This window comes from Alligator sinensis, unplaced genomic scaffold, assembly GCF_000455745.1.
Source record: "Alligator sinensis unplaced genomic scaffold, ASM45574v1 scaffold1546_1, whole genome shotgun sequence".
NCBI lineage: Eukaryota > Metazoa > Chordata > Crocodylia > Alligatoridae > Alligator > Alligator sinensis.
Genome location: NW_005842689.1, coordinates 580043 through 593088, shown reverse-complemented (window position 1 = coordinate 593088; position 13046 = coordinate 580043). Strand labels below are relative to the sequence as shown.

Genomic DNA, 13046 nt, shown 5'->3' with positions numbered 1-13046 from the left:
TGGCCGGGCCTGCTGGGGGAAGTCTGCGGTGGTCCATGGGGGAGGCCGTGGGGCCCGCCGTGAGCCGCTGCTGCGTGCCCTGGCCGGCGGGGGAGGGCAGAGAGGGAGGCAGCCATCCCCCCGGGGGCGGCTGAGAAGCAGAGCAGGCCCCGTTACCGATGTGATGGTCTGTGTCTCTGGTGTGTGTCATTTCCAGCTGACTGGTAAAGATGGAGAAGGGGAGAGGAGGAGGAGGAGGAAGGAGCCTGGGAGGCTCCGGCTTGCACAGGAGCGTGTACTCCCAGTCTCAGCAGCAGTATCAGTACTCAGCCTCCTCTCCAGGCGGCTGCATGGAGATCCAGGAGCTGGCCTCCAAGAGGGTGGACATCCAGAAAAAGCGATTTTACCTGGATGTGAAGCAGAGCTCCCGAGGGCGCTTCCTGAAGATAGCAGAGGTCTGGATAGGAAGGGGGAGGCAAGACAACATCAGGAAAAGTAAACTGACTCTCTCCTTGTCCGTGGCAGCCGAGCTGAAGGATTGCCTGGGCGATTTCATTGAACACTATGCCCATTTGGGCCTAAAAGGCAGCCATAGTCATAGACATGAGCACAGTAATGGCAAAGAGCAGGATCTGAGGAGGCGGCAGCCGCATCATCCTCCTTCCCCTCCCACATCTGTTGGATCTGAAGAACATCCCCATAGTGTCCTGAAAACTGAGTACATAGAAAGAGACAACAGAAAATATTACTTAGATCTAAAGGAGAATCAGCGTGGGCGCTTCCTAAGGATTAGACAAACTATGATCAGAGGACCTGGCATGATAGGCTATTTTGGCCACAGTTTGGGACAGGAACAGACTATTGTCCTTCCGGCGCAAGGGATGATTGAATTCAGGGATGCTTTGGTCCAGCTAATTGAAGAGTACGGTGAGGGGGATATAGAGGAACGAAGAAGTGGGGGTGATGAGCCCCCTGAACTTCCAGAGGGGACTTCCTTCAGGGTGGACAACAAGCGATTCTATTTTGATGTGGGATCCAACAGGTATGGCATTTTTTTGAAGGTAAGTGAGGTGAGACCACCTTACCGTAACACCATCACTGTCCCTTACAAAGCATGGACAAGGTTTGGGGAAAATTTTATCAAGTATGAAGAAGAGATGAGGAGAATTTACAACAGCCATAAGGAAAAAAGAATGGATGTCAGAGGGGACAGTGGTGAAGAGCAAGAGGGTCTCGAGTAGAGTGCATTGAGTGCATTTCAACTGGCCAAGAGGCAATACAGAAAACTATAAATTGGCTATAGAGGTACTGATGTGTAATAGTTTGAAGAAGTCTCTCTTCTTTTTCATAAGTCCTTTCCCATTTATTAGTAATAACTCCAGTACATACTTCAGGAGTCTGGTTATCACATTAAATTACACCCAACACATCTCTGAAATTCTTATGGGAATACCAGCCTCCAAAATCTATGAGTCAGCTGCTTCAATTGTTGAAGACTATGGAAGTATGCGTATCAGCACAAAAATCTGACATTCTGACCTTTATATAGTCTAGTTAAGGCTTGTGTTGCACTAGAACATGATACAAAAAAACCCAACAAAACAAAACAAATGCATCTTAGGCTGAAAAGTATCAGTTCCTGCTTATGACAGGTTTTCCAGAAATAAATGTTGTCCATAACAAGTTAAAATCTGAAACACTTAACTACAGGGCATTTAACTCCCAAATTGACTTTATATGAATTTTATCTACTTGTGTGTAAGGAAAAGTAGAAATTTTAAATCAGTATCGATTGGTTACTGAATTTTAAACTATATTCTTAAGGGGAAAAATCTCGATAGCCGATCATACCTTTATAATGTACTAGTAAAGAGTGGAATATTAATTTTTTAATTCCAAAATTTTGTGATAACCAAATTATTTGAATGCCACAGAATAGCAAATGTGTTCTTGAGCTTTGATTGGTTATTCCAAATTTAATGAAAATTAATAATGATCAGTTTTTCATCTATCTGTGATATTATATAAGGGTGAGAATTTTTTTAATGCGTTTCTCAAAATTTCAAAAAATATTTTTGTATTGGTGGTGTTCTGGGGCTCCAGGAATCAGCTGAGAGGTGGGCATTCTGGTGGTTGGATGATTGTTGTGATTGAGATTCCAGGGTTTTTTCCCAAATGTAATCATAGCACTTATGTAATGTTAAACATATTAGGATAACTTTTGAGGGTGGGGGTTTTCTTACACTTTGAGAGAGACCTTTGTGGGGGGGATTTGGTGCATCATTTAATTTTCATATTTATTGGTTGTGTATTTGCAATGCCATCGCTAAAGCTTTTAGTGTTTTCCATTTTCTTGGTAAGTAATAGCTTTAGTAATAGTTTGTTTTTTAATAGTTCAAGATAATATCATGCATCCAGTCAAACACGCACATACACTGCCTCCTTGCTGTGGTAAATTGGAGCTATGATCCGGCAATTTGATCCTTGCTCACGGACTCTTACGTCTGTAATAAAGTCTCTTGTAATACTGTGGGATTCTTAGAGGGAGACAGTGCTTCAGGAGTATGAAGTTAGAAAAGGGGAAATGGAAAGCATTTTGAATATTCTATCCCTTAAATCAAGAAAATTGTTACAAGGAACTTTTCAACCAGGAGGGCCAGTTTCTCTCCCACAGAAGTCAGTGGGAGTCAGATTGGGCAGTGAGTTCTTTCTGTATCACGTCCGTGTTGCCTTTTTTTTTTTTTTTTTTTTTTTTTTTTTAAGTGTTTTAAAATATGCTCCATAAAGGTAGGGAAACTTACTACCACACAAATCAGCCTTTTTTATCAGTTGGCCCAGCATGTATATGAGCCACCTATCTTTTAATCCAAACATATATTGGACTGTCCAGAAACATATTTATCTGCCACCAAGATGTTCGCTAATACACCTGCACAATTTGAGGCAAATTTAATAAATTCCAATGCCATATCATATCTTTGATCTGCCACATCACTAATAACTTCAAGGAGGCCTGTGTGTGGGGACTGAGTGGATTGAGAAAGTAATCTGAATTTTAGTTTGAGTGCTAAAAATAATTTGTTTGGCTTAATTAAAAATGAATTTGCACCAGTCACCAAAGAACCGTTATGAAAATGTTATAGTTGTGATGGAAAACAATAGACATAAGGAAGTCAATTTCACTGTTTTAGGTGAATTCCCCCTTATGTAACAGTTATGCCTAATAACTAGTTGGCTTAGTGCCAAAAATACCATAAACGAATGCATAGATTGCTGTTTCATATATTCTCTAATCAAAATCAGTGTTTCCTTATTCAGTTACTTAATTGCTAGTAGGCCATCTGGCAATATGACAAATCAATTAAGGTTTATAATTTTTCCTTAGTCTTGGGGATACTGGTTCATATTCCATAGAGAAAAAACAGTTTTAAGGAGGTAAAAAATGGTATCAAGTAGCCTTTTGTTCTATTCTTGGTTTGATTACAGAATTTAGTGAAAAATTAACTGATGCATGAGATATTGTATCACTGATTGCTGCTGCCCATCACAGTGCCTGGAGTAATGATGACATTGTCAAATATTCCAACCACCTGGAGCTATGAATGTAGGAAACTTTTATGCTCCCCCTTTTCCCCACCACCCCACTGTCCCCTTTGCTGTCCTTCCCCCTCCGCCACACACATACCCTCTCTTTGTGTGTGGTATTTTCCCCTGTACATTCAAGATCTTCCAGTTTAAAGTTATTTTTTCATCAGTCAATGTTAAAATCTCCTTTGGCTAATATGTTTAATGCCCATAAGTTTGCATTCCTTGTACTCCTTTCCTCTTAAAGGAGAGAATATTTTCCTTGAACAAGTAATTTAAAAAGATAAATTTTCTTCACCGATTTAAACAAAAAACAAAAAAAAAATGCTATGTAGCATTGCTTCTTAGTATCAGGTTGCCATTTTGATTATTGTATAAACAATTACAGTTACACTGCATCCTGGGTTTTAAAAGTGTTCCAGTTTAGTGCAGATCAGTGTCACTCTGCACCATTGCTTCTTAATTTTACTTCCTGTATTCATTTATTGGAGTTCAAAAAGAAATTAGCTTGTTTTAAATATTACCCAAGGAATTCAGCATTTGCTGGTTACTAAATAGGGCTCAATTCTCAATTTTGACACACAGGCAGGTGCTGCCTTCTACTTTGTAAAATCAGCTATTGCACTTATTCTCCCACCTGAATATCTAAGATGAAACCCGAGCCTTAATGTTAGTAGCTAGTTATTGATGGGTAAGCACTAGTTACTAGTTTTCCACAGCAACATAAAGCACTGATGTTTGCAGATCTTCTATTTCAAGGATAATACAGCGAACTGGAAATGTAGCAATGCAAGCTTAAAGCGATTAAATTTCTAAACGGGTTCCTCATTATTTTGGCAGTGTATTCCCAGCTTTTGAGAGCAGCAATAACATGCTGCTTATGTGCAGAAGGGCCTATCATTATGCAGAGGAATACTGAATTCCTGATGCATTTTAAATCTTCATTCTTTAAGCCGAAAAACTGCCATGTCCCTTAAACTTGATAAAAACACAAGCTTATTTGCACTAAAGAGAATGGCCAAAAACAATTCTAGGAGGACAGGGTGAAGAACATCAGTCTGAACCTCTTGAATTCATAGGATCTCATGAGAGAATTTTACATAAAGCCCTCACCTCTATTTCAAAGTTGTATGGTCCAGGCAGAAAATCTGTCAGTTCTATAATTAAATCATAATGCACTTTATACTTTGTAAATAATAGGAGCACATTTCTGCTACTAGTCTGGTAGGATGTGATTCAGTAAATACAGTCTAATTCTGAAAAGAGTGGTCTCCTGCATGCACATGTCTTTCAGAGACCTACCCAAATCATTTGATCCAGTTGCACTGGTATATCAGAGGATAGACATTTATATTAAAAATCCTTCCAAAAAGCCTGGCTTCTTTTCAGATGTGCTGAATACCACAACTCCCACTGACTGACTTTGAATTTGTGGTTATTCAGCATTTCTGCAAATCAGGCCCCAAACATTTATACTTGATTTAAGGACATGTGTTTATAAACTTTTTAGAGCTGGGTTCAGTAATGGCATCTTTCTTGGCTCTCTTCACCTCATCCAGAGATGCCCATGCAGTCCCAGAATAGTTATTTGGCATGGAAAGATTTTATGGGCTTCTGCAGTGTTGAAACTGAATAGTTTGTATTGAGTCCAGTCCCAAGTGTGTAAGCTTTCGCTCTAGTTAAAATACAAATATAATATGTTGTTAGCAAAAGTGTTACAGGGGACTTGTAAAGTTTTCTGTATTGGAATGGTAAGGATCACCAGCATAGGACATCATGCCAGTTGTGATCAAGTAGATTATCAAATTTCTAAAATACAAAGAAAGTAACAGAAAGTCCTAAAAGGAAGGTTTAGATTATGGACTTGCAGACGCAATAGCCTTACTATTGCATCTAAGAGAGTGGAAATATGCTGTAATGCATCAAAGTTTAAGAATGCTGAGTATCACAGCTTGAAAACTGGATACTTAGCCAGAAAGAAATTAATCTATTTTTCATCATAAGTGTTTCATATTTGTATTTAATGTGTATAAATCCATATTTACGTATAATTATGCTCAATATGTTCATCTGTGTATATTGTACTTACACAATAGCTCATGGAGAAATAATCTATTTATCTGAAATGCACAATACTTTTTAAGGATGGGGCATAAAAAATAACTTCTGCCACAACCACAGCTTTGATAAATGCTTTATTTCACTGGGAGCTGTTATATATGTTATGTAATGTTTCTGCATTTAAATGTTTTTATTTAATTTATTTGGCTTTGGTGGGGTGGGAAGAGATAAGAAATCTGATATAAAAAATAGTAGAAAAAAGTAAGGTAACTTAACTTTATTTCAAAGTATCTTTCATGAGAAATAAAGTTTTATACTTTACTGGCAATTACTTATAGAAATTTTCTGTGGGTTGCCATAGTGCTTTAAGTCTATATTTAAACCCCAAATGCTCCAAATCTTTATGTAAAATAATAATGAAATCCCAAATACACTGCTAGAAGAATTGAAAACTGATCTTCATACAAACAAATTAGCATGAACAAATTTAACATACTTTTTTCTGCTAATCATATTTTAGTCTGAAGTCTGCATCATTCTTCAGAGGCAAATTAAAGAGTTAGTAATAGTTAGGAAGATTGTTATTCAGGTGACTGACAACCGTTTTAACCAAAAGTGTAGTAATTGTACAATGGAAATGAATTTATTTTTCTGTTTAATTTGATTGTGGGATGTTTTCACAGTGTGGAAAATGAGTTACAAAGCAAAGGTTATAGTCCCACTGTAGTGGTACATATCTGTTTGCTGTAAATACAATTATATACACCATTTACAAAATAATTCCTAAAAATATTATACACTTTGCATTTTATTTTCTATGCTACATCTTCCAAGGTGAAAAAATGTAATTGTTTCTTCTGTGTGTCATGGCTTTAAAAAAAATCACCTTTTCTTTCCTCTATCCTTCCATGATGATTTAGGTTTAAAATTGTTTCTTCCATTAAAATAGTCTGAAAATGTAGTTAACACTTAACATTCCAGCCATTGTACTTTTGTACAAAAGTACATTAATACTATAAACTGAAATCCTTGAATGATTATAGCAATGTAGTTATAGATCAAGTACTTGTGTGCATGTATTTATAATACTATATGTATCAAATACCTGGATGGGCAGATTCACGTTTTGAAATGCAAATGAAGTCACAGTTCTGCAATCTTTGCTGAAAGTAATCCTATTGGAGTATTTGTGTGAGGTGAGGATTGTAGGATAGAGTTTACCAAGTGTAATTTATCTTTGTTAGTAATGCTGTAGGTTACAGACTTGGACCCTAGTTCCACTGAAGTGAGTTGGAGTTCTGCCAGTTATTTCAATGGAAACAGGACTGGGCCAGTTTCCTTATACAGGTAGGTTTTTCAGTATCAACAAGTTATATTTTTGAGTTTGGAAACCTTTGTCTGTAGTTATAGCTACACTGTATATTCTCAGTTCAGTAATTGATATAACTTGTTACATTATTAATGTAATGGCATTAATAATGTAAACAAGTTATATCTCTCAGTCTGTTATGTTGACCCGTTGTACTTTCATTTTCAGCTGGAGTCATTAAGTTTTTATTGTACTGCTACAAAGTGAAAAGCAAGTATGGTTATCTGAAAGTAGCATAAGATTCATCCATTGTATTACTTTTATTTGTAGAAATGAACCCATACCTGAATACAGTTCTTGTAAAGGTTATTGATTTTTCTCTATATAGTAAATGCTTGTAGTTTGTTGTCTTTTAGAAGTCTTTCAACACTACGGATTTCTAGTTGGTGACTGTTTATAGTGGTAGAATCTTTTGTAAGAATGGTTGGATTCTGTCCTGGTTACAGAATAAAAGCTTTGTGTTTGGAAGTAGTCCACTTTTGGAATTAGGCATTTTGGAAATTTGGAAACAGAATTTTTTTAGCCCAGCAGGTCTTTGAAATGTGAGGAAGTTCTAAATATTGTTGACAGCCTATTACATATTATGGGATTAACAGTTTTTACTTTAACAAAACAACTTTTCCCAAAAATATACCACACCTGAGATCAGTACAATACCTGTATACTTATGTGAGAGAGTTTATATTTTGAAAGGTCAAGACCTAAGAAACTGTGATGGCTTTCTGGAGTGCCATGTGTTGCATGATAGCTAGGGGTAAATTGATCAGTTCACAAGCAAATTAAGCATATTTTAGCAGCATGCAAAACCGAATAGTTAACAAGTAGCTAGAATTGTATGTTTTTAACAGAATTTCAGTTAATGAAATAGGGCAACTTCTAAAATAGCCTGAAATAGCCACCTTAATTCAGTGGTGCACAACACACAAGCCACATGCAGTCCACCAGGGCAATCCCAGCGGCATACTACAGTTCCTTATTAAACCACTTGATTAACTAAAATGGATTTGAAATAACAAGTTTTGTGTCCTCACTATGGACTGGTTCATTAATCTGCACATGTAAGTGCATATGCAGCCCAGTTTCCCACTTGTAAACCTGCTGAAGGCTTACATACAATCAAAACATCCCATGAGTGGTAGCCATCCATGCTCATTTCATGATCGTAGCAAAGACCTTCAGTGCTCAGCTAAGGAACCAATCAGTCATGGTTTCAGGTGTAATAGAGAGATAATAAAATGCTTTTGGTGTACTGTGTTTAAAATATCATTTTCTCCACATGAGAGTGTGTGCTTGATTGAATCACTAGAGGTTTTTAATTTTTTTTTTTAAATACTAACAAAAGCCTCAGAGGACATCAATAATAGTGGGTTTTCCTAGAAATGTCAAAGCATCAATTGAAGTTACGTTGATGCAATTGTGGCATTCCAGTGATTAATACCGTTGTTATTTTACCTGGTTTTAATTATTTTAACTTATGACCAAAGCTCTAGGGTATTTTTTAATTTATATTACATTTTAGGGGGGAAGAGGGTTCAGTAATTTTTATTTCCTATCTTTACTCCCTTTCCTGTTTAGTCTGTTGATCTGTGCTTTTAAATCTCATAATATAGTGGGATTCCGATCCATAACTTAGCCTCCTAAACTGTGCAATAATACTACTTATAATCGTGTTCTTATTCCTCTTTCTTTTTGACAGTCTGATCTCTCAAAACACTTAAGATGGGAACTGTGAGTTATGAAACCTTTAAACTCTTTGTGGATATACAGTATGTTTAAAAAATATATTAAACCCCTTATGTGGCACTTAGTTGTAAATTTTTGAAGCATGATAATCATGGGTATTAGCTTTTGTATTTGAGTTGCTATTAAATATGTTCAATTAAATTGATTTCTTAATCATTATGGGGGAAATTCACCCCTTGGCAGAGGAATATCACATGGCTTAAGTGCCTTTTTAATCTGGATAATTTAAAATGGATTCAGCCTATATTGATCAGCTTATATTTTAAAAATAGTCAGTTGTTCTTAAACATTTAGCTGTGAGGTTTCTTCTACCCCATGATAAAACACAGTGGCAGTGGTCTCTGTGTGAGCAGACATGAAGTAATTGGGATTTTTTTCTTTTAGCAATAGGATGTATTATGTGTAATTTGTAGTAAGGGCAACTTTTGATTTCTTAAACAAATGTATTCAGTATGTAATAAACAGTCTGATTTATCAAGCAATATCAACATATTTGATAAATATAAAAAAAAAATGTAAAATTAAACAGTTAATGTAAAAAAAAAAACTTAAACGCAAAATGATGCGCAATGGAATCTCCAAAACTATCTGATTATAATATAAAACAATACCTGGAATAAATGTTATTGATCAACCTCAAAATCCTGGAGATACCTCTGCAGTTACATTTGTAATGGATCCGTTTATATAGGAACATGGTAGGAGAAAGAGAGGAGCTGTCAAAGAAGGTGGAGAAACAGAAGCAAAGAGGGACAGGGGTGAAAGCTTCCTTCAGGGGTATGAGAAGGATAGGAGCACAGGATTTAATAGCTACCCATACCCATGAGAAAAGGAGCTGAACAGGTCCAGAATATCCTGTAACCACTAGGGAGCACTTAATGCCAGGACCTAGAGTGTATCTCAGAAGTCCTTCCATGTTACAGGGGTGTAGATTGTAGCTGTGTTGGTCTAAGGACAGAGGCAGACAAGGTTCTTAGGATAAATCTGATATTTTTTATTAGATCAGCTGAAATAGTTGGAAAAATTCTTCTTAGCAAGGTTTCGGGTTTAAATACCATTCATCAGGCTGAGGAAGCATCTGCAATTGGTATGTGCTCTTCCTGGAAAGAATGAATAGTAAAGAAGCTGGCATGCATGCAAGGAAGCTAGTCAGTGAAGATGTAAATTGAGGAGTCAGTGGGTGAGAGAGAGGCTGGGGGGATGGGGATGAATGTAGCAGGTAAAAAGTGGAAACATGTCTACTATTTACCTGCTACATCCATCCCCCTCCCACCATCCCCCTTACTCACTGACTCCTCAATTTGCATCCTCACAGACTGGCTTTCCTGCATGCATACCAGCCTCTGGCTTTACTATTCATTCCATCCAGGAAGAGCACATACCAATGGCAGATGCTTCCTCAGCCTAATGAAGGGCATTTAAACCCAAAAGCTTGCTAAGAAGAATTTTTCCAACTATTTGAGTTGGCCTAATAAAAGAGATTTACCCTAAGAACCTTGTCTCAGGAGTCCTGAGTCTCAGCATGTTGGCATTGAAAACTACTGACAAAGTATATGCACCTCATCCATCTTCATAGCTGGCCCACAGAGAAGATGACCGTCTACTACAAAAAGTACTTATTCTGCTAGCCTAAGAGGCAGAGGTTAGTGTAGTTGATTTTAAACTTCCATTCCTGAAGATGAGACATGTAGTGGGCAATAAAGTTCCAAGTGATGCAAATTTTGTGTAGCAGGGAGTTCCAATATGTTTTTCAGAATATTTAGAATATTCCCTATTCCCCCCAAAAATAAAAATTGCAAAGTCAATTACTTCAAAGTTAAAATATGAATTAAGGTTGCCTTATGCGGTTGCCCCCATCTTCCCATGTGTATTATGATAGTATGTGATCATGTAAGGAAAGGCCATCGTCCACATGACCCTTGCTTCATTCACTCTAACTGGCTAGGTAAGGAATATATGAGAATGAATCAGGTTCTTTCATGAAGAAGATTGTTGTCTGTAGCTCCCCTGCTGCCTGTTGCAAAAGCTGACTGTTGTCTAGTGAACAAGCATAGATTGGACCAAAACACGGTGGTCTCTTGGAGAAATGAATTCTATACTTGTTTCTGCTACAGACTTCTGAGTATGATGTTGAAAAAATTACTTAAGGTAGATTTTTCACGAGAGCTTGCTAATTATGTGTTCCTTATTTTCTGCATCCCCATCTTGGTTCTGCAGGGCCTAATTTGCTCAACCGAAGTCATTGGATGCTTTGAACATATGAAGTGCAATGTAATGCAAAGTACTGTGAGAAATCCATAAGTACTTGACAATTTTTACTTTTTATTCCCTGTGCCTCTATTGTGTAAAATAATACCTCCCTAACTCAAAGGGTTATGATGAAAATAAGGTTCATTAATGCTTATAAAGCACCCGAATACTGATGAGCATTGGCAAAAATGTCATAAGGACATTATTAAATCTATATTTGGTGAAAGATTTGCATACAGTGCAGTAAAATAGAGCTGTACATGGAATTTCATAGCTTTCATAGACATTAGGGCTGGAAGGGACTTCGGAGGGTCACCGAGTCCAGCCCGCTGCCCCAGGGGCAGGAAGTCAGCTAGGGTCAAAGGCTCCCAGCAAGATAGACGTCCAATGTTTCTTAAAAGAGTCCAGAGTAGGTGCTTGCACCACCTCTGGAAGAAGTCTATTCCAGGCCTTGGGGGCTCGGATAGTAAAGAAGTTTTTCCTTATGTCCAGCCTGAAACAGTCTTGGAGGAGGTTGTGACCTTTCCACCTTGTCATCCCTTGAGGCACTCTGATGAACAGGCATTCCCCCAGACCCTGATGCTCACCCCTTATATACTTAAAGGCAGCCACCAGGTTCCCCTCAGCCCCGAGCCTGTGCTCTTCAGGGTCCCATGGCTCTCAGCCTCTCATCGTAGGGCCTGTTCTCCTGCCTGCTGATCATACACGTGGCTCTCCTCTGGATTCGCTCAAGTTTTTCCACATCCTGTTTAAATTGTGGAGCCCAGAATTGGATTCAGTACTCCAGCTGCAGCCTCACCAAGGCCGAGTACAGTGGGAGGATGACATCCTGGGATTTGCCCGAGAAGCATCTATGGATGCAAGCCAGAGTTTTGCTCGAATGTGATGATCAAAAATAAAAGTAAAGTAAAATAGCTGAGTCATTCCTAGAGTAACATCAATACTGCATGTTGACTGAGGCAAGACTTCTCTGGAGGGAAGAAATAGCATGAGATAAGGCAGTTAAATACTGTGCACATGCAGAAGGTAAAATTAAGATGGCGTGGTCAGATGGGACTTCTTGAATTTGAGAGATGGACTTTCCAATGTTAATGATTTTTGTGTGCAACTCGCTTAGCATATTGCTAGAATTTTCCTGCAAGGATGGGAGGGTTGGTGTTTTGTTTTGTTTTGTTTTGTTTTGTTTTGTTTTGTTTTTAATAGTCTCTAGTTCTGCCAAGCCAGACTGGATCTGCATGAGATAAAGACAAGTCCAAACTCTAGCCTAAGCAGTATTCCCCTCCTGAATTTCAAATCTTGTGACAGGCAGTAAAGATATGAGAGGTTTCTCAAAAAATAATCGTTTTTATATTGGAAGGTGTTAGGGAGCATTTATAATGGTTCACAGTTTCATCAACCATATTAAGAAAGAAGGAATATAAAATATGTTTTCTCTAGCTGCCAAATCTCATTCTTCCCTACCTGCTCCTAAGCTAGCCATTATCAAAAGCAAATGCTGCACCTTTCTTCCATCCTTTAACATTCTGAGGAGATCCCCAATAATCAAAGATCATAATACCATTTTAAACATGTTTTGTGAAATCAAATCTTCTTATGCCCTCTTATATGCACGGTCTGCTGTAGAATGCCTGTTGGTGAATTATTACTGTGTATAATCCCATTACAAAGGAGCAAATGTTAAATGGCATTCTAGGTGCTGAAATGTTAAACTAGGTTGAACAAAAATAATATTTATAGTGTATAACAGATTGTTTGAATATTCATGAGTTCAGGATAAATTGCTCTTACTGTCCTTGTGCTGTCTAACTTAAAGTATCCACAATCTTGTTTTAGCCATGTGTATGTCAAGCAGATTAAAAAAAAATCATGTAAATTAGCCTTCCCAAATCTCAGTTACAAAGGACCTGGCCCTAATATTAGATGGAAAGAAAAATTAGTTGAATACATTTTATTTTTGGTACAACAGCATTTCTTTCAACATATTCATAGATTCATAGATGCTAGGGTCGGAAGGGACCTCAATAGATCATCGAGTCCGACCCCCTGCACAGGCAGGAAA

At 37.7% G+C, this 13046-nt stretch overlaps 2 protein-coding genes across 8 annotated transcripts in view; one reads left to right on the top strand and one right to left on the bottom strand.

Moving 5' to 3' along the window:
* Positions 1-180, bottom strand: part of WRN (Werner syndrome RecQ like helicase) — a 161866-nt gene extending 161686 nt beyond the window's left edge. Inside the window, exon 1 of the mRNA XM_025215937.1 lies at positions 157-180. The gene's annotated coding sequence lies outside the window, so the exon portion shown is untranslated. The remainder of the gene's footprint in view (positions 1-156) is intronic.
* The window catches only part of PURG (purine rich element binding protein G), a 63916-nt gene continuing 51041 nt past the window's right edge, over positions 172-13046 (top strand). For 2 of the 7 annotated variants that reach the window (XM_025215941.1, XM_025215943.1), the window contains exon 1: positions 172-1021. In XM_025215941.1, coding sequence (XP_025071726.1) covers positions 210-1021 — 812 coding nt within the window. In that variant the 5' untranslated portion in view covers positions 172-209. Of the gene's footprint in view, positions 2187-3465; positions 4014-6869; positions 6973-13046 lie in introns of those variants that run through there. The other 5 variants (XM_025215940.1, XM_025215942.1, XR_003096322.1 and 2 more) reach the window with 4 other exon arrangements.